Here is a 21841-nt window from a genome sequence, read left to right as displayed (position 1 = left end):
CTTGCAGGAACCTCCCTGTTGACAGAAACTCTTTCATGTTTAATGCCATGTAAAGTGCTGTGTACAGCAACTTGCTTAAGTGAATGAATAATGAGTAATATGAAAGTGATATAATAGTGCAAAGATAACATAAAAACCCTTGAGACATTCATGACAAGAATTCCACCTTTTTGTCTCAGTGTATTTCAAAGTGCCCTAGGGGAACCTTTTTTCCAGAAGAAAAGCTGAGTTGTGCATTTTCCTTTTATATCCAATTGTAGAGAGAGATTCCTGTAACAAAAATGGAACTGTCTCCAGAGTGCCTTTATCTCTTAAAATCGGAAATCATCCATGAGGATGTGTGACCTTGTTGTCAGATCACGTATTCAGTGTTTCTATTTTGATTTTAAATCTGGTACTCCCCTGATATAATAGGTGGCTCTGTGGTGCTTACCAGTTAGGTGTGGAATAAGCAAAGCATGTGGAAACTGACCAAACTGGCAACAAAAATATAACTGCTTGGACTTTCAAACCTGTTTTCAAAAACTTGGCAGAATGGGTTAAATATACTTGTAAATGTACCTCTTGTAAGGCTTTTCCTGGCTGCATGCCAAGTGACAAGAAGTCTCTTTGGATGCATAAGGGCAGTTGATAGTACAGTTGATGCTTCAGAAACCTCTGGAACATCTGGGATCCCAGCAGGGATTAAGCCCTGGCTCACAGGTGGTACTGAGGAGCATTCACAGTCTTCCTGAGCAAGACTTTCTTATCAGAGAGAATACTGCAGCAAACAAATTTCAAATACATGATCATGGGCAAAGTCTATGACCTTTACAGAGCTGAGGATATTCTCCTTCCCTCCTACATCTTCCTCAGATTTCTGCCTCCTCTTTGAGCTCCTGGGACAGAGGAAAGTGTTTGCTGAAATATTTGCAATTCTCTCTGGAACTCTCCCAATCCTTACTGTTTGTTCCTTTCTTCCTTGAGTCCTTCCTGCACATGTGCACCATCATGCTGTTCTCCACCAACCAGTACCTGCATAATGCCCTGTGAGAGCTGGGTTTGGGGCTAATCCCTGCCCCATACTTGTTGTCCTCACCCTCAAGGAACTGCCTACAGCCCCAGGAAGAAACACAAAATATGAACTCCAGAGAAGAGTTGAGTAGGAGGTTAGGATGCTGAAGGAGATGGTGGTGGATTCAGGAAAAATACCTGTGCAATGTTACATTTCTGACTGCAACACATGTGAAGTACTCTAGCCTTTGAAACAAAAATCCTTGAAGGGCCTCTTCTGCACGGGGCACCTGGAGACGTGCTGAGAAGGCTGGAAGGGGAGGCATGGAGCTGGGACCACAAGCTGCATGGTATATTTGAACTCATGTGTGGATGGATGGATGGATGGATGGATGGATGGATGGATGGATGGATGGGCGGATGGATGTCTGATAGTGATCCCTGCATATCCTAAGCATTATAATGGAAATAGGATGAAAAGTTTCTCTTCCCCTTCCTTGAAACCACAGTTTCTGTCAGGGCAGATGATCCCTCTTCTACTTCAATGTTCAGCCCTTACAGTCCCACCTCCTGCCTTACCAACAGGTGTGGGAATCCCCTGTGCTCCCTCACAAGAATTTTGTAGGTTATAAATTTGTTACCAAGCTAAATCACAATAATTACAAAGACCCTTCTTATGAAGTGCTGTAGCCATGGGACCTGGCTACCCTTGACATAATAATACAGAAAAAAAGTACACTTCTCTTGGTGCAAGGACAGATTCAAGGTTTAATGCTGTGCATTAGCTTTGTAGACGCTGGCATAGGGTGGGGAGCTAGGCTTACTCACAGCAGAACACTCTCATGTCATTGAGAGCTGTGTCATCCCACTTCCCCTGGGGTTCCTCCACCTTTGTTTGGAGCCCACAGATGGCCCCAGAGGTGCAGTTGCTGCTCCATGGGCCGAAGTGCCCCCCAGAAAGCCCCCAGCCCTCCAGGTCGGTGCCGTCGGAGCAGGCGAACCTCACGTTGTTGACGGCCGTGTTGTCCCGCAGGTACCGCCACCGCTCCACGCGCAGCGAGAACAACACCAGCTTGTTGCTGGAGCAGAGCTGGGCCTCCGTCCAGTTTCCCCACCTGCCAGAGGGAAAAACAACTGATTGAGGCCTGCCCAGCCTCTGCTGTGCTGCAGTCAGCGTTACAACCTGCCCAGGATCCTGGCAGTCCTGGGGCAAGGGACATACATGGGGCTGGCAGGTTTCTGGGAGCATCTGCTTCATCCTCCTTCCCCATCATCCCTGGATGCCCAGCCACCACCTGCTCCAGTCTGCCCTGTTCCTGCAGAACCCCTTGGCAATTTCAGGTGCTTGCTATATCCCTGCTACTCAATGTGCTTTCCAAAGTAAGCATTTGAGGAAAAGTAGAAAGTATTGCTTTAAGATCTGTAATTTCTGATCTTTCTTTCATTTTGCAAAGCACTGTTCCTTTCTCTGGGACCAGACCTTTGCCCTGAAAGCTTCACACTTTGTGGCCCACCTCCTCAAGAGGGATGCTGAGCCACTTTCACAGGGGGTGTGGCTGTCTGTGGAGAAACCATTGCACTGGTTTCCCTTCAAGCTGCCCAGGAGCTGCTGCCTGGGAGGTGGATGAGGGAGTGAAGGCTGCTCACCCCCCCACGGAGGACTCGATGACCGTGCCATCCGTGCAGTGCAGGCGGACGCCGTTCAGAGCCATGTCATCACCAAACAGCCAAAATCCCTGGAAGGGCTGCACCTTGGAAAAGGGGAAGAAAAAGGGAGAGGTCACCCTTTCAAAAGAGGGATGGCAGGAGGCTTTGGGGACAGAGTAAGAACATCAGTGCAGCTGGGCAGGGTTGTGAGGCAGTTCCATGACATTTCTCAGGAAGCCCACTTTGCTGTTGCCCACCTCTGTTTTTCTCCAAGCAGTGGAGCAGGCACTCTGGAAATAGGAGTGCTTGGTGGCTGCTGTCCCAGGCCATGCCCGCCCTCCCACCCCATGCTGTGATACCCAGAGTGGGCATGCTGGCAGGTGGCACTTGCCCCTGGGAACAGGCTGTACCAACCTCAGGAATTTTCTTACCCACGAGACCCCTCTGCTAAGGAATCACCTACTGGCAGGAGCCTGGAGAGATTCTCTGTGCTAAAACTTTCTTGCTGAGAAGCCTGCACGCTGCAGATACAGCACAAACTGCTGTGATGGGACAGAGTGCTGTGGCCAGCCCTGCTGTGATCAGAACAAAATAACATTGCCTCACAGCAGGTTTTGCTCCCCACGCTGAAGAAGCAGTCAAAACTTACCTTCAGTGCAAATCCCTTTGTGTGGCCTCTGGGGCAGAACTGCTCGTGTCCCCACGAGCCCCAGGGGCCTCCGTTTGGCACGGTCAGGACAGACCCATAGTGCCGAGCCTCTGTGCCCCGCGGGCAGCAGGAGCCCAGCAGGCAGAGGATGGCTGGGACGAGCAGCTGCATCGCAGGGAAGCGGCTCAGCTCCCTGCCTCGCTACATGGAGGGGCTGGCTCAGGGCAATTTATTGGCCAGGAGAGTGGGGAGTGCCAGCAAAGCTCCCGGGGAGCGCTCCTGGTTGCTATGTACTGCTCCTGCTGCCGGCCTGCCCTCTCTGGGGAGGCCTCCTGGGCTGCCCTGCATGGGGGACTGCAGGGCTCTGAAAACTCGAGGATGCAAAGCAAGGAAAGTTATGCCAGCTTCAATTACCGAAGCATGCTTCTGTAAGAGCCCCTTAGTGCAGGGGAAGGGGGAATGTTGCTCTGATGTTAAGCCTTGGGTGGAATTGTAAAGGACCTCAGGTACTGACAGCACCCAACAGGAGACAATGAAGACAGAGGTATGTCTTTCTGGGTTATTGTATCTCATAGGCAGCAGAAACGTGTCAGAAAGAAAAGAAACACAAATGAAGGGCCGTGTGATCAGGGTCCTGCTCAGGAGAATGGGTAGCTTATGGATATCTTGCCATGTCTGGTGGCATAGAATTTTCTAAGCTGGAGGGGTTGACTGGATTTCTTCATAAGAGTGGCTGCACCCACAAGTAAGAGCCAGGTGTTGTGTCCAGTGAAGAGCTGTGAATAAGTGATATTATCAGCCCTCTCCATTAACCATGATAAGGCTTTTGGGATATATGGAAAGTTAGGGTTGAGCAGTGTCAGAGATACCTACAACTGTACATAAAGGTTAAAGAAAGCAGTGAAGAGAAACTAGGTGGAGAAGGAAACTCCAAGATGACTGATACAAAAAAAAATAGAGATGTTTTACAGTTTGTAGTTATATTCACAGATCTGAATCTTTCTCTGTTGGAGTCCCACTTATTGATGGGGCTTGTTTTCTCTGTCTTCTGCTTTCACACATCTTCTCCTGTTTCCTCTCTAACAGTCTGAGCTGTCCTGCCACTGCAAGTAGCAGAAGAGAGATCCTGGTTGCAAAAAGACCCTGCTAAGCTAATTTTTGTTATTCCTTTTGGCTGTGTGGGGAGGAGATGGCAGAGACAGTGCCACTGGGTCAGTGGTTCTGGGATATTGCAGCAGGAAGCAGTGAAAACTATTCACACAAGTAATTAACTGCCTGTGGGAGAAAGTGAACACTGGCTGCATTTCTATAACTTCACGGTGGGAAGCAAGAAAACAAACAAGGAACTAATCTCAGCCTTATATTTCCTCTCCTGTCTCTCATTAATTTTTAACTCTTCAAGAGTGAGGAATCCTCGTGGGTCGAAGAACTTTCCGTCCCCTCCTCTCTCACCTCTTCCCCTACAGAAATCTTTCTCAGCTCTAGGAGGAAGGAATGGACTGAAATAAAAATGATGGGATCAGTATCAGCAGCTGAGTTTGTGCTGCTGGAGTGCAGGGACAATGAGTACTTTTGGGTAGATCTGCTGATACACTGAACTTCCCTGAGCATCCAGTGATGCCTCTAACATCCCTGCTAATTAACAGCTTATTATCTGGGGAAGCTCTTGCTCTTCACCCACTGCTTCTTTTTCAGTTAACCTGCAGTTTGCTAATCAGGCAGGAAAAGTACCAGCTTGCAAGCCTAGGATGGGTGGGTTTTTAATTATGTAACTTTGGAAAGCTGGAGTTTGAACTCAGACAGTCTGGCAACTTCTCTGCTGGTAAGCTATGGCAGCTAGTGGTAGGGTCATATGTGACACGTCCTTTCTTCTTTTGATCAAGCTATTGGAAGGCCAGGATAGTGTTTGTTAGACTCAGCAACTGAAGACATGACGGCCAGAGCAGAGTGAAGATCAGCTGTGTAATTTTGCAAGCATATAAGCCAAAAGGAAATATCTTTTATTTTTTTTTTCTTGACAACTTAAGTCCTCCACCCTATGACAAAAAAGAGCAGAGTTACAACAAAGAGAAAATTGTTTGGAAATAGTGCAGGTACTGAAAAGAATCAGAAAATCAGCACAACAGTAAGAGGTAATCACACAGCCAAAACATCAAGATTAAAGAATGAAGTGCTTGCAGTAGCCTTATTGACATTGCATGTACACATATACATTGTAGATAGGTAAGTACAGGTTAGGTGAATCCCCCTTTCCCTAGGGCAGAAGGTATTTTGTCATTTACTGCCCATTTATATGATGGTGGGGCTCTCCAGGAGCTGTGTTCTCAGCTGACCTTCTCTAGAACATAAACATTCTTAGATGGTGGTGAGAAACAACCATTTTACATTGTGTGTGGGCTGAAAACATTCTTGCAATGGCCTGTGTAATGTCATTGGAGATAAAACCGGTTAAACTCTTCCCACATCTATAAACTAAAGATAGTTCTTTGATAAAAGACCTAGTATCAAGAATTCTTCAGTGCTGCCAAGGGCATCAGTCAGCCTTTGAAGCTGACTGACACTGAACTCTTGTGGCTGTCATGTCAGTTTAAAAGCAGATGCAGTGCCTCAAAAGGTCTCTGCTCCCTTTGGTCCTCCATGGGCTGCAGGTGCTCAGCTGCTTCCCCATGGGCTGTGCCTCAGGCTGCGGGGGAATCTCGGCTCCAGCGTCCTGAGCACCTCCTGCCCTTCCCCTGCCCTGACCTCATGTCAGCAGGGCTGCTCCTCTCACATGTTCTTACTCCTCTCTGCAGCTGCTGTGCAGGATTTTTACCCTTCCTGAAATATGTTTCATATTCAGCCCCCAGCATCGCTTATGGGCTCAGCTCTGGTGAATGTGTCCTGGGGCTGGCTGGCACTGGCTCTGGCTGACATGGGGGCAGCCACTGGCATCTTCTCACAGAAGCCACCCCTGCGGTTTCCCAACAAAGACTGCCACAGCTCACAGATGCAGCACAGACCGGCTGATCCCACTGTAGCATCTAAGCTGGAATAAGAGGCCTGTAGTTACTTGTCGCCACATTTCTCTTCACAGAGGAAAGCAAGGCACAATTCTCCCCAAGAATATTTCTGGGTTCCACATTCCCTGAACATCAGAGACAGAAAACCCAATTCTTATCTCATATGCTGTGCCTGTGTTTGTGCAAGAGTAGAATGCAATATGGAGATTGTTTACCCAACGTGGTGGTGTTTTGTTTCCTTGGCTCTCAGGGCCAAGTGTGTGTGTTTGTGTGTGGGGACTGTCAGCTGACAGTCATGGGATTCTGTGAAGTTGTGTGCAGAGCTGAGTGCTTGGCAGATTCAGTTTAGATATAAAGTAATGTAGTATAGAATAATATAGTGTAATAAAGTAATTAATTAGCCTTCTGATAAGATGGAGTCTTCCCAGTCATTCCTCCCTGCCACGGGGGTCATCCTGTCTCTATAGTTACTCCCATCACCTTTGGAGCTAAGTTTTAAAATTGACCTCATGTTTGCCCCTGTTTAACTTTCCAGTAATTTTAAATGACACATCCATCACTGCTGTGATCTTAGCTCTTCCAGTTTAGAGACACAGATCTCCTGAGTACTTATTATCAGTCTTAGTCATTCATTGCTATTCACAGTGTGACTTTTTAAATCTCTCTTCTGAAGTAATTTTGATTTCTACCTAATCTTTCTTAAGAACCCTAACCCCCAAGAATGGCTGGAGCTATTTGAAGACGAAGTTTCTTCCACTAGGAGCACTGAGCAAATAAATAATTTTAAAATGGCCGTATCTGCTGTGATGTTTTATAATATTAGCTGGCCCTACAGATTTTCTGACAAGGTCCTGAATCTTTGATGTGAAGAAACATTAATAGCATTTATTCCCTTTGCCATTTGTTCTCCAAAGTGCTTTTTGTCTGCCATTCTTTCACATGCAATCTACCACCAGATGTGTTACTTCTATTTTTTCCATCTGGCTGCAATATTAGCACTCACTGTCTCCTGCAGCCTCCTTTACCTTGTGATATAACACTGACAATTTTCTTTTACTCTTTCCCAAGTAAATATTAATTCCTTGGGTTTCCTGGTCCTGTACTTCCAGCATCACAACCTTCAGGCTGCTCCTGCTGTCAGTCAGGCTACAAGCCCATGGGTTTCCTTGGGAGGCTGCCTTTGGGTGGGAAGAATGGAGAAGGACCCTGTGCAGGGTCTGTATCTGTGGTTTTTCAGTGAGCAAGGGGAACAGAGAGCCAGGAGCACTCCTGAGGACCTGGCAACAGCAGTGTCTCAGCCCTGAGGTACAGAGAGAGGGGCATCCTGCAGCTCTGATGGTGCCCCACAGCCAGCCTGGAGAGATTGCCAGGAGAATTTTTTAAGGTCTGAAGAGAGGACGGGGGGGTTGGGGGGAAGATGTGCCAAAGTGAATTAAAATTAACTGAGAATTAGGTGCTTCTCTTTGTGTATGAAATCTGCCAAGAAATTCCTTCCAGGTGCTGAGCCCTGGGAACTTTATCACTGGCAAAGTTTTGTTGGTGTTTCATTCCAAGCAAAGCCATAGCTCTCCTGGCATGATGTACTGCTGCCAGCTCTTGCTCACTTTGAAGACTGAAAATAAACAAATTTGACAAAAGATTTTTTTTGGTGGGGAAAATAATCTTCAAAACTTGACTGATGTGACCTTCAGAATCTTCATCTTTCTTTTAAGTTGTCCCTCCTTTGAGCAGGACACTCAGTTTCTGTGGAAAAGCCATGTCTGCTGAGATGTTGTTTGGGACTGCACTGGTGTGAAACTAGATATATGGCAGTGTTACTGCCATAACTGTGACAGCCACATTCTTCTCTGGACTTGTCCCCTGAGTTAATTCTGAACACATTTCTTGCCTGATTTATGCTCTTCCTCACAGTTTACAGAGTCACTTCTCTACTTTAATCAATTTCCAGACATTATCTCATCCCTTCTCTTTCCTAAACCACACAATTTATCCTTTTGAGCTCTTCCTTTGCATTTCCTGCTGGTATTTTCTGTGTTGTCTGGGAGTTTAGGATATTTGAATAGTTAAATTCCCATTACTCTTGTCTTCAAAGTCTCAAAATTCTTCTTTAATAACATCTCTCCAGTCTAAAACCTGAGTTTCAGATAATCTTGTAGCTGTTATACTCCAAGGGCCCATTTGCTGATTGCAAACAGAGAGGAAGAAAAAACCCAGGACAGCTCATAAGAACAATACCTCAAGCACAAATGAATTCTCCTTGTGAGACAAGATATTGAAAGTACAAGGGCAGAAGGTGGATCATGGGAGAGGAGAAAGGTTCTTTACTGTCATTGCAGATCCCTTGGTAGAGGCAAGGAGGAGCAGCCCCTTTGGAGCCTCCGTGGGCACAGCAGGGCCAGGGCTATGCTGCTGGGCTCCATTTCCCTGAGCACACAGGAGCAGAGCCAGCAGAAGGTTTGCACATGAACAGTTCATCTTGGTCCTACAGAAAGAGCAGTCACTGGGTAGCTCCTGGCTTTGGGAATGAGAGAACTTCTACTGCAGCACCAGAGGGTAATAGAGCCCCTGTGGTCACTGCTGCTGGCTGCCCCTGTGCCATCTGAGGGGCTGTCAGGGGGGACAGCCCCTGCTCAGTGCCCAGCAGGACAGGAAAGCTGGCAGTGATTGTGAGGCCCTGGGAGAGCTGGGCAGCCCTTTTGAGTTAGAGGAGAAACAGACAGACTGCTCCTAAGTTACATCCTCAGCTGGCCAAGCAAAGGTGCAGCCAGAGGGCTTTTCTTGTTTTATGGCCCTTTTTATGGTGCCATGGCTTCTGCCTTTTGACTCCTGCCTCCAGCAGTGCCCTGCTTTGGTGATGCCCCAGGCCCATTGATTTCTTTGCCCCAGGCACTGCATGCACCATCCTCTTCATCTCTCAGCTCCTCTCTGGGACACACTGGCACATGGCAGGTGGTCTCAATTTGGTGGCTGTGTGACACACCCACAGCACAGGGACACACATTTGTGACTTGCTATGGCTCTGACTGCTAAATGAAGCAGATGACATGCATTATGTGTTACCTTTTCTCCCCTCAGATGGGAAATGAGTAATAATCTGGGTTTAGCTTTGTTTTCTCCTCTCTCTTGCCTGACCAAATCCAATTTCCACAGAAAAGTTTCATGAAGAATGAGCAGGGTGGCCTCTGGGAAGAAATTCATGAGCAGGGAAATGCCAGGCACGGCCATTATTAATGGTGGTCTCTAAAATAAATAACAAGCTTATTAACTTTGCAGGCCACAGCAAGCTGGAACAGGCTGCAAGTACTTAGGGAGACACAGCTTGAGCTTGACAAATTGTCTTGTCAAATTGGAGAAACAGTTTGAGAAAAATAAGATGCGATTCTGTTCTAGGGACAGGGGTGAGCTCCCACCTTCTGCAGAAAGAAGCAGCTGCAGGAATTAAAGCACCTGCACTGACATCACTCTGCAGAGCAGGGTCTGGGTCATAAAGGATCAGAGGCAATGCATGAGTCAGCGTGTCAGGTGGTCTCCATGCTCAGAAATGTGAACCAAATTACAGCCTAGGAGACAAATGGAGTGAGTTTTCTTTTCAGCAAGTGTGGGCCCCCAGCGGGGCTGCTCTGCTCCACTGAGGGCACTGAATTCCAGCAGGACATGGCCTGGCTGGATAGAGTCCAACAAAACCCATCAGTAGTCTAGAAAACCTGATCTGTGCATAACGAGCATGAGAGCTGGGACTGTGTGACTGGGCTGTGGGAGGACAGGGAGAGGGGTTCTTGGGAGCAGCCCTTCTGTCAGGGTCTGCAGCCACTGCTGCCCTGGGAGCGTGTGGGAAGGACAACGCAGGGAGCCCAGGGGAGAAAGCCTACCCCAGGATTTTCTGTCTTCTCCCTCACTGGGCTCCCTCCGTGCCATGTAGAGCCAGGCTGGGTGGCAGCTGCAAGGGACCAGGGGGGAGGCTGGTGGCTGTGTGGGACTCCTGTTCAAGGGGGGGATGCAGGGACTAGGCTGGGGAGGTAGGCATTGCTCCAAGGACTTAGAAACCATATCACAGTAGGAGTGCAGTCACCTGGGCTCTGCAGGGAGCTTAACAAGTCCCCAGGCACTGCAAACAGCTCACAGCTGCTGTGGGAGAGGACAGCATAAGAACCTGCAACAGTGCATAATACTGCTGTATAGTGGAATGGAATGGTCTGGACTCTGCCTGAAACAAAGACTAATGGATGAGTACTGCAGCAGGCTAAGGTTGGCCAAGGAGTATCCTTAGTAACAATAATTAAGCCTAGGGAGGCTGCAAGATTATCCCTGCAGGATTTTTTGGGAAAGTTTGAGCAGAATTGCATCAGTGGTGCCCAGTGTGCAGTGATAGCTTTGGAGTAGGAGTGCTCCAGAAGACCTCCTGGGCATCTTTCCAGACCAGTTTGCTCTGATCAAACAACTAATTCTGCAAGGTGAGAGCCCATCCTGACCTTCAGCTGCTGAGCTGTGGCAGAGCCCCCAGGAGCTGGTCTCTGCTCTGGAGACTCACTGGGCATGCAGCTTGTCCTGGGGCTGCTGGGCACCCAGTGGGCACAGCCTGACGGGGAGCAGTGCAGCTCTCGTGGGCACGGCCCAGGGTGCACCAAAGGGTGAGGGATTGGCCCAGCCTGAGGTGTTGGCTGCTGCAGGTGAGAGGGAAGGCACAGGGGTGGGAGGGGGATGCCAATTCTCCCCCTCAGCCATGCAGGATCATGTCACCCTTGCCTGTAGGCTTGCTGGGAGCGGCTTTCCCTGGGGCCTTGCTCAGCTGCCAGGCTCTGCACCACTGGGGTGCTCCCAGGCACCCGAGCCTCCGTCGGTGCCTCAGAGAGGGGAGTGTGAAATGCCAAGTGACAGGAGACTGCAGGAGCTTCACACCAGTAAATGGGGGAAGGCTGCTGCCAGAAACACCATTACAAAGTGTTTATTTTCTCTGTATTTCCAGGATAAAATTGGGAAAACATCGAGAAATGAGTGAAAGCAGTGGACCAGCTGGGATCTGTTTACACAAACTGTTAAAGGCGAATGTAAGTAAGCAAGGCCACATATACATTACAGCATATGCTGTGTTTATTAGATTAAGTATATGAAAATATCTGTTAAATCACATATTATTGCATGTATAATGCTTTACTGTAAGTCCATCCTGAATTTCCCATGCCCTCTGCAACTGGCCAGCAGACTGGAAGTCCTAAATAATCTTCAACCTTTATTAATACAAGCTGGACTAGAGCTGCAGATAAGAAACTGTGGGACATCAAATTCCTGCTGCCTGGGGAGTCCTTTTCCTGATCAGCAATGTGAGCCTAGCAAAGGGTAAATATCCCCCAAGCAGCACTGAAGAAAAAGAAATAAATCCTGCCTAGCCCTGACATGAAAGGAATACCATGGAGCCAATTTTCTGGGTTACTGGCACTTTCCTCCAGCTACAGCATTGTTCATGGAGCTGGGTGAGCCCAAGTGAGCCTGCCTGAGCACTGGCACAGGTCTGGCTTGGGTTGTGGTTAGGAAACACCCCCTCAGACTGGCACCAGCTCTTTTTCAATGAAGAGATGGGGAGGTGAAAGGACATTTGTGAGTCAAACAGGGAAAGGGAGAGTAGAAGCAGGGGTTTACTTGAGTAAACTCTCCCTCTCCAAAAGACCCAGACCTAAAAAACCAATCCCATTTGAGCTTCGCTCCTATTGCCAGGCTTGGGCTACCTACTTCAGGGAATGATTTAGGGAACAGGACTTCCACTGTGTGCTTTGGGATGTGTTCACTTTTTTGCAATAGTTTTGTGGGACCAGGAAACCTTTCCAGTCTGTGTCCCCCTTGCAGCAGCTGAGATCCATCAACACTGCTCTCCTCTGCAAAGGTGCAGTGTATTCCACTTGGGGCTTGTTGGGGTCTTGGAGCTGGATTTTGCTGTGCTGATCAGGAGATTTGAGCCATCCCTGATTTGTTTTGTCAATGCATGTTCATTTCCTGATGTTCTAAGAAGGCATTTTCACTGGCTAGCATTTGAATTCTGTGATACCTCCGGGTGATGCTCAGGTGGACACACCATGGTTGGTGTGGTTTCAATACCAAGCCACAAAGTTGGCTGTTTGCTGAGTATTTCTTTCTCATCCAGGCTTTAAAGCTGAAGTCCTGGATCTTGTCTTCTGCCTTGCCCTTGTCTCCCCTCTGATGGGCTTGTTGTCCCCAGGCTAGAGCAGAGTGTTCATTTCTTGCAGCAGCACAGAACATAGCAGCTCCCAGCATCATGGGAGGGAAGAGCCCAGGCTTGATTTGCATTAATTTATGCACAAAGGCTTCCTTTTGTCTGAGGTACTTTTAGATCACTCACTGGCCAGAGCCAAGGTCTAATTGCATGATAAAATTGTGCAGATGTGGCACAGAAGAGACTCATGATGTTAATGGAGTGTTTTTCCACAGAGACTTGACCCAGTTTGGAGGTAAAATTGTCCTGGTATTTTTTTGAAATTTCTTTTTTGTTTGTTTTTTAATTTCTGTAACTGCATCTCATGTAGGGATACAGTTAAAATAAAAAAGACATCAACATCAGTGGTGAAGCTACTGTGGCCAAGCTGGTTGGACCAGAATTTCAAAAAACTTTGCTTTTCTATGAGCCACCTGACTGTGGGTGAAAAAGGGACAAAATGACCAAAGCACTAAGGAAAGTCCCCAAAGCAGGTGTTACTCAAGTGAAGTGTGCAGATACCATTTGTAGTGTTCAAAGCCCTTCCAAGACTGAGTGCAATCCTACTTGGAGGAAATGGTGAAGATGAGGGAAACAGAGGCTGACCTCTAGGGCATTTTTGTGAAAGATTTTCTTGAGAAATGTCCATAAATTTTCAAGAAAGGGAAGAAATCCATATTCCAGCTGCATAAAATTACTGAAAAACTGGACATTCTGAGGGAAACCTAGATATGAGATATTTTTGGCATGTAGCCTAGGAACTGTGGACTGCTGCAGTCACTGCAGGTGGTGGTACAGTAGAAAATAATGTTCTGGGATCAAGGAGAGTTTTCAGAGGGATTTAAAGACATGTGGGTATCTGGCGTAAAACACTCCTGGCAGCAAAGGAGGCTTTTACCTGTAGTACTAAGTCCAATGAAGTGATAGTGGGGATTTCCCCTGGTTGCCCAAGGGTCTCATCCTTAGGAGCAGGGATGACAAAAATGTGCTTTGTGCTCCTGCTCCCTGTGAGCAGCAGGAGAAAAGGAGACCAAACCTTGGGTGTGCTGGTGTCTGTGAGCTCTGGCCTGGTGGCAGCGCAGCTTGGCCGAGCTGAGCAGGTCAGCAGTGACCTGTCCTGGATGTCACTGACACCGGGCCCTGGAAGGGTGGGCAGCTCCAGAGCAGCGCTCTCCATCAGCAGCTTCCCTCTGCTCCCTCCACTGCCTGGCAGCCCTAAGGGGGAGCCCTGTGGGCTGAAGAGAGGAGTGGAACCTGGGGTAACCCCAGATGAACAGAGGATTAAGTACTTGGTGGACAAAACCTCTGCCAAGGAATGCTTCTGTGGCGAAACCTGGAGCGTTGCACACAGGCAGCTCTTAGAGGCAGGGCAAGCACAGTTTCCCTGCAAGCAGTGTACAGCTGCATTTTCCGCACATGAAGGAAATAAGAAGTCACAGAGTTTTATCTGGGTGCAAAAGAGAAGGGACCATAGCATAGAGAGGGAAATTTTCCAATAGCAGAGAGGGAATTTTTTCATGAAGGCACGCATTTTTTTCCCCCTGAAATAAGAAAGCAAGCAAGAGCCCCAGAGAGAAGCTGGAGGACCAGGTGTGTTTGCTCAGGCAGGGTGACACACCAGCAGCCAGGGACACCCAGACCTGCTGTTGAGTGCAGCCCACACAAACCTGGAGTAGTGAAGAGAACCACTGAAAAGGGCTTTGACCTGCAGGTGATGCCATAAAAAGAGTAAAAAGAAGCTGCCTGCTTTCTCCTCTCCCTCTGCTATTCCTGAGGCCCTTCCTCAAGGTGGCAGAGACCACCTGGTGTTCCATTGGCCCTTGTGCTCAATGTGAGGGTCTCTCCCCTGTCCATGATGTTATGAGGAGTGAGCACTGGGAGAAGAGATGGACACAGCAGTGTCAGGTTTTCAAGGGCATGTCAAAACCAGCATGACTGCCAAGTGCATTTAGGCAGATTCTTTGGAGCAGCAAGGTAAAAAAGCAGAGCCCAGCATGGCCATCACGAGTCTTCCAAAAAACTCTTGTGGCTGTCTGAAAACCTGCCTGTGGCAGCAAAGAGAAAGAAAGAGCTGGGTGAGCTTCCTGTAGGAGGGCAAGGCCCTCTACAGATCAGCTGCAGTGGTAGGCTGTGGTGGGGACCAAACAATATTAAACTTGCTAAAGGATTTAACCCTTTCTTATTACATGCATATAAATTTACAAAGGTGCATAAAGATGAGGTGTCATTACATGCACCCATGTTCCCTGTGAGAAGTTGTCAGGACAGGTGACTTTCATGGATAATGCCACAGAAATTTCAAGCCTGTTCAGAGGCTGCCCACTCCCATGAGTGTGGGGCTTGCCTCTGCTCTCAAGTGACTCTGGAGAGGAAGGGATCAGGAACCTTGTGCCCATTTTGGCTCAGCTAGGAGGAGAGTGATACAAACCAGCTGGATTCAGTGCAAGTTACAGTGGGTAGGGATGAAGGAAAGTGGATTCTGAAAAAAAAAGAATTAATTGTATAAATAAATCATTTGAGTCTTTCAGAAGCAGTAGAGGATTCAGAGGAAACTGTGGAGGGGAGGAATGACAGCTGTCCTGACCAGGTTCCTTTCCAATGATTTTCAGTGGGTTGTACCTTTGCCCCATTGGAAAGGCTTGTGTTGAAACTTGAGCTATGTACTCTTTTGTTCAACTTGTGCTTCAGGCCTCTCTTAGAAGAAGACTTTTGCAATGTTGTGAAATGTCAAAATTTCAGCAACAGGTGTTTTTGGAACAATGTGAAGTCTGGCAGTGTATCCATCATATGAATTCCCTCTCCACATTCCTTTGTCATCTCTAATTGGCATGAACATTGAATGCAACAAAAAAATTTTTCACGTCTGCAGATGAGCCTTGGCAGCAATTGCATTAATTGGATGGTTATTCCATCCCTGCTAGGTGAACTCCAGCCCTGAGCACGGGAGGAGTATTGCTGCTGCACACCTTCACCTGCCTTCATGCTGGACAGAAAGGAGACACACAGCCTCCCCTGTTCCTGAAATCTACCTGAGCTGTACACAGGCAGTATAGCTTCAGCAATTCCCAAATTAAATACAGAGAGACCAGAAATCACTCACGGGGAGCGTGGAAAAAAATAGGCATACATGGAACAGGAAGTAGGAGATGGGGTGAGGAAAACCATTGTTTTTTCTAGGATACAGGATTCCCTCATGTCCAACATCTCTTCCATAGCATTTTTTCCCTCCCCAACAGTTGGCTGCAAGCCAGCACCCCACATAAGGAGGTAGGGGAGCTACAGTAAGCCTTTGGAAGAGAAGCTTCCCCTTACCCAGCAAGCACTTTGGTCCCAGTCAATACTGCCTTCTCCAGGTGGGCTTCCATGAATTCACAAGGCTGGGGGAAGAGGTGGGAGAGGGCCCTGTGTCCCACAGTGCACTGCAGGCATGTGAATGATACTCTCTCCTGGACTGACAGTGTCTCCCTTGCCTTCTACCCATGGCTGTTCTGGCCTCTCCTTGCTTGGACTGTGTTCAGCACCTCAGTGCCAGGACAGAGAGCTCTGCCTCCTCTCTCTGCCTCTCCAGCATCCTTTCTACCTCTTCAGGACTGTCCTGCTCTCTGCAACCCTCAACATCACCCATGACAGCATGAGCTAGTGGGACGTGGCACATATGCCCCATTTAATGCTATACTTTTAATCATACTGGGATAATTGCTCCTTTTTCCTTTCCAAGGCTTTGGGCAGGGGACAAAGCAGCAAACCTTGCAAAGGGGACTGGATCTCAGCACCAGGATCAGGTGCAGGGAGTCAGGGTCTAGATATGGTCAGTCTGGGTCACCAAGACAGGGCTTGGGCACCTAAACCTGTGTCCTGATGATGAATGCTGCCTTGGGCATCTCTGTCATGACCCCCTTGGTGGTTCAAGGTTGATTATTTCACTTACTTGTAAATGAATTCCTCATCATTGATTGTTGTCTGAATTGTTTGCAATGAGGCACTGTGGTCTCAAGTTTAGACCAGCGTTTTCTACAAGCAGTTGTATCTTTGCCTTGAATTATTATATCCAATGTAATACTCAAAATTTTGAAATATAGTAAAAGAAATCTAGCACTCAGAGTAAATGGGTGCTTTTGTCTTCAGTCTGTGCACCTCGGTGCCTGGACTATTGCATGCAGAAATGTCACTCCCTTGTTTCACAAGGGAAAGTGATGTTGGTGGAATCCTTGGATACCTCACTAAAGAGCACTATGGAAACTCACCAAGCAAGCAGGACCTTTCTAGATCAAGGTTTTAGCAGGGTGTAAATGATAAATGGATTGTGCCCCAAACAGCTACCATTGTTCATAGGTTGTGACCAATTCTTGCTCTTGACAGCCGTGATGGAAGTTGGGTGAGGGACGTGGGTCTGGATCAGTGTGTTTGCAGGAACTGAAGTCAAGCATGCAGCCGGTTCAAAACCACAGCAGAAATACCTGTTCGTTACTCAGTGGGACTAGCCTTCATGTTTCCACTCCAAACTGCTCCCAGGTATGGGATATCTTGGGTTAATGTGTGCCTAACCAGTGTTTCCCCCTTATTCATCTGTTCCTGACAGAGACCCCAGAGCATCTCCTCAGCAAAGCTGCTGAAGCTGTGGCAGGACCAGGGCTGCCTCTCCAGTCATCCCTTCACTGGTCAGTATTGAGGGCTCTGGGACCTTGATTTGAAGGCTGATAATTGAAGATCTGAGCTTTTAAGGCGCTGCAAGATCAAGTGAAGCAAAACTTAACACTTGGTGAGCTTTAGGAATATGAATGAAGTCCAGAACATTAATGCAGTGCTTAAAGGCTTTGCAGCATGAATTGCACAGGTGGGTAGCTGCCTATAGACAACAGGGTCTGTTCCACAGTAAATTCTCTGGATCAGCATGACTGTCTGTGAAGAGTTCTTGTGGGAGACAAAAGACCCTTGCTTGAGTCCTTTCCCAAAGTGCAAACATTCACACTGCAGTGACCAGCAGTAATTGCACACGGTAGTTCCCAATGACCATCGTTTCTTTCTACCTTGCTCTGGACTGGAGGAGGATTGTAATTCCATGTTTGGATTTCCTGGAGGAATACGGACTCCTCCACAAGTAATGGCCTCAAGACTTTTTTGTCAAAACAGGAGGCATAGTCTACAGCATCATGTTGCCTTGCTCTGGCCATAGATCAGGATGAAATTTGCTGTTTATCAGCGTGCAGCTTAGAGTGATGGCTGAAGTATTTTCAAACAACATCTGAATTGCCTTAGGAGATAAAAAATGTTGATATAGGGAAAATATATTTACATATATTAAACATTTTTATACATTTTGAAGTCAAAGAAAGGCATGCCCTCTTTCTTTTCACCCTCCCCTTCACCTGTGTTCAGGCTATGTTAATAAATTCCTTTATTTAAAAAAAAAAAGGGAGCTTTGAATGGTCTGGTACTTATCAAAATAATCTACAAATATCAACTTTATTTTCAGAGCTTTTTGCTCGCTCTTTCTTTCTTTCTTCTCTCTCTCTCTCTCTCTCTCTCTCTCTCTCTCTCTCTCTTTCTCTCTTTCTCTCTTTCTCTCTTTCTCTCTCTTTCTCTCTCTTTCTCTCTTTCTCTCTCTCTCTTTCTCTCTTTCTCTCTTTCTCTCTTTCTCTCTCTCTTTTTCTTTTTCTTTCTCTCTGTCTCTCTCTCTTTCTTTCTCTCTTTCTTTCTTTTTTTCTCTCTCTTTCTCTCTTTCTCTCTCTGTCTTTCTCTCCTTTTCCTTTTCCTTTTCCTTTTCCTTTTCCTTTTCCTTTTCCTTTTCCTTTTCCTTTTCCTTTTCCTTTTCCTTTTCCTTTTCCTTTTCCTTTTCCTTTTCCTTTTCCTTTTCCTTTTCCTTTTCCTTTTCCTTTTCCTTTTCTCCTTTCCCTTTTCTCCTTTCCCTTTTCTCCTTTCCCTTTTCTCCTTTCCCTTTTCTCCTTTCCCTTTTTTCCTTTCCCTTTTTTCCTTTCCCTTTTTTCCTTTCCCTTTTTTCCTTTCCCTTTTCTTTTTCCCTTTCCCTTTCCCTTCTTTCCTTTCCTTTCCTCCCTCCTCTCCCTCCCCCAACCCTCAGTAGACCTTAATCTGTTTATTTTCTTGGCATTCTTGAGCCTCAGTTTCAAGGGGGTGGAACAGCCCTGTGGCTGTGGTTAAGGATAGATTTCCTGAGAACTTTTCCCAGTGAATTTTCGGAATAAGTTGCTAAAGTTTTCATAGGTGAAGCAATCTTTAGTTGAAGACTTGCAGTGGGTGTAAATTGGCATTTGGTCTCTGGCTGTCAGTAAATTTGCACTGCAGGAGGGTCTGCCTCTCCATTTCTTTGTGGGGTTTTTCGTTAATTAGCCATTTGAATTAATAGTAAAAAATATTGAAAGCCTGTAAAAACACATATCAAGCCATGTCCCACAGGAGGCAATTCTAGGTCGAAAATTGCTGATATTTTTATTTATTTTATTGTACAGTAGAATAGACAGTTTGCTTATTAAATTTATGGACTGTAATTGCTGCTTTAAAAACAATAATGTATGCTCAGCTTAGTAGGTGACTGTCTTCATTTTCAAGGTAAAGTTTTATACGAAAGCTGGGGGTTGTGGGCAAGTGGGAAACCACCTGAAAATAACCTCACAACAAGGGGAGCACTACCTCTACATGTAGGTCATCTTTACATCCCATCATTTCACTACTGTGAAATTATCTCCCCTTATATCTCAGAAATGGCTATACTTATGTTATTTGCTTTAAAGCTTCTCTCTCTGCTCACGCATCTAGAAAACCCCAGTTCTTGTCTCATTTCTGAGATCTCTCACTTATATTTTTCCTGCCATTCAATTTCCTATTAATCTGAGTCAATTTAGCAAATGTGAAAATGAGGACCAGATAGCACATAATTTGATTACTCATTTTCTCTTAAACATTTATCCATATTACTGAAAACTAATTCTCATCCAGCACTACCATTTTTAGCCTGCAAAATCCTAAACAGACTCTGAAGTTATATTCAGATGGGATCATGCTTCACTGTAGTCAGTGGTGATGAACAGATGATTTCAGGGAGAGGTTCATGTGAAGATATCTGCTCCTCTCTATTGCCATCAAGTTGTCTCTCAGCAGCTATGAAGGGAGCCCACTGCAATTATTTCAGATGGAGACATCTAAAATAAAAATCTGTGTTCCTTCAGAATCTCACCTCTTCTTTCTAAATAATGCAACCCTTTGCTAATTCATATTTATATGGAAGAGAATAGATTATTTATTGCCCTTTTATGTTTTTTTGGCACTGGGTGTGATTCCTGGGTTTGCTGGTGTACCATTTCCATGAGATAGTGTGTCTTTTGCAGGATGCAGTTGGCTGTGGAGTGTCTTATCTGCATCCCAAGCTGCAGGTGAGGAAGGGTTGGCAGAGCCAGGCTGTGTGATTTACAGTGGATTTCTACCCAGTTGCAATGGTCAGCTTTGGCATTAGAGATGATGAGGAATGTGGCTCCTGAGAGCTGATGGGTGGCAAGCAGTGCCTTGGTAGCAGTGTGGGAGGGGTGTAAAATGGCCTAGAGCATGCAGAAGCACACAGTCATTCCGTGAAAACCATCACCCTATATTTATTGACTTCTCTTTTAGGGAATACTGTTTACTTCCCCTCCCATTTGGAGTTCCTGGTTACTTTCTGCCTTCAACCCTTCCTACAGCTCACTCAAAAGAGTCCAACATCTCAAATGATCTCCATCCTTTGTGCAGCAGCAGGTTTACATGAATATGAGAAACAGAATATGAGAAAAACAACACAACACTGCCAAACTAAGTTTGTATTGTTAAGTGTATGGTTTTTTCAGGTGTAAAAATCAGAAATTAATGAATTTTCAAGAGTAGCTAATATATATTTTTTCAATAAAATCATAAAATAAGCAAATCATGTATGGTATATGTTTCTGTACGTTATAGACAATTTTTTCCCATGTTCCATATAGATTTTAAATGTGTCATAACATCACAATAATAATTTTATAAAATCAATATACTGATTAGTATTATGTTAATGTGTTTATAAAAAATATAAGTTTTTATAAAAGCTGAAAAATAGTGGCAAAATTTTTATGCTCCTCTGCCTGGAAAAATAATTGCATTAAGCTGGATGAATAATGAAAGGATGAAATACCCTGTATCATCATCATTTTGCTGTAGTCATGTTTCATTAATCAAATTCATCAGTCTTCCAATTTTCTTTAAAACTGTTGTGACATTTTCAAGGATATTAAAATACAGGAGAGGGATCAAGAAAGCAGGGTGAGTGTGTCAGTAAGAGATCTGGATCTCACCATTGTAGGCTTTTTTTGATTTTGGTAGTCTGTGTAAGCTGATCTTTGGAAACTGGCTGAGGCACCCAAGCAAAATTGGCACTGTTCAGTGGTAGCAAAATCAGTGTCTGCTCTGCACGTGTTAAGTGCTGTCTAAGCCATCTACTGTGAAATCAAGTCCAAGGCATCTCACATGTGGCAGCCCAGGTCACCAGCTGTTTGGTTATAAATGGGAAAATGATCCTTCCCAGGTCCTGGATAATAGTTCTCCAATAGTTCTCTTCTTGGGCTTGAGTTTTCTCCTGGACCTGTGAATTTTGCACAGAAGTCATTTCTCATGGCCAAATCCCTGAAGGAAGGCAGCCTCACCTCCTGCCTTGTCCTGCTCCCCTGCACACTGTGGGCTCACTGTGCCCCAGGATCCTCCTCTGGCAATGGGAAAAGGCAGGAATCTTATGATTTGAGCAGAATCTGAGGGGGAAGATGGGCCCTGCCAGGCTGTGGACCTGCATCACTGCTGCTAGAGGTGAAGTGATCAAGGGTGGTGGTTTAGGGCCAGCAAAGGAGAAATGGGAGGGAATCCTGCTCCTTTTGTAGCCATTTCCCAGCCAGGTCCCAGTCATTTCCTTCTGACTCCTTCTGCTCCTTTCCATCCATCTGCTGCCAAGGGCAGGTCTGAGTGTCCTCAGCTGCCACTGTGTGACCCTGCCTAAACAAACACACCTGGTTTGCCAGATGTGATTGCACAGTCCTTGTGGGAGAAAACACATCTCCTCTGGACTTTGACATCCCTTTGGAGAAGTAAAACGAAAGTTCTGGTTTAAAAAGGAAAACGGGTTATGCTTTCATCACGTGCTGTGCTCTTTCAGTGCCTTTCACTAAAAGGATCGTCCAACTTCCCATCATCTTAATTTTCATATATTGCCACCTGTACAGACGGCTGACATGTGTAAGAGGAATGCAGAGTCAAGAATGGGAAAAGCAGCATCGCCCTTTAGTGGGACAGAAACAGATGGAGCAGAAAAGGGATTGGAAGAGAAACTTGGAAGAGGGAAATTCT

The 21841-nt window shown here is 46.3% G+C and overlaps 1 protein-coding gene across 1 annotated transcript; it reads right to left on the bottom strand.

Annotated features, from left to right (window-relative positions):
• Nucleotides 1-1813: 1813 nt before the first annotated feature.
• LOC102062828 (vitelline membrane outer layer protein 1-like) lies at nucleotides 1814-3476 on the bottom strand. The gene is made up of 3 exons (XM_005482627.3): nucleotides 3290-3476; nucleotides 2641-2744; nucleotides 1814-2108 (listed from the first exon to the last, which is right to left on the bottom strand). The coding sequence occupies exons 1-3, from the start codon at nucleotides 3458-3460 to the stop codon at nucleotides 1814-1816; spliced, it is 570 nt and encodes a 189-aa protein (XP_005482684.2). The 5' UTR covers nucleotides 3461-3476.
• Nucleotides 3477-21841: the final 18365 nt, after the last annotated feature.

This window comes from Zonotrichia albicollis, chromosome 2 (genome assembly GCF_047830755.1).
Source record: "Zonotrichia albicollis isolate bZonAlb1 chromosome 2, bZonAlb1.hap1, whole genome shotgun sequence".
Classification (NCBI taxonomy): Eukaryota; Metazoa; Chordata; class Aves; order Passeriformes; family Passerellidae; genus Zonotrichia; species Zonotrichia albicollis.
This window is presented reverse-complemented; position numbering and strand designations above follow the sequence as displayed.

What these genes read in the sequence shown, in the direction of transcription:
- LOC102062828 (XM_005482627.3), bottom strand. Translation starts at nt 3,460, where the DNA reads ATGCAGCTGCTCGTCCCAGCCATCCTCTGCCTGCTGGGCTCCTGCTGC. An exon ending in CAAAGGGATTTGCACTGAAG is followed by an intron (nt 2,745 to 3,289) that starts GTAAGTTTTGAC and finishes CCCTTTTCCAAG; the next exon opens with GTGCAGCCCTTCCAGGGATT. An exon ending in ATCGAGTCCTCCGTGGGGGG is followed by an intron (nt 2,109 to 2,640) that starts GTGAGCAGCCTT and finishes TCCCTCTGGCAG; the next exon opens with GTGGGGAAACTGGACGGAGG.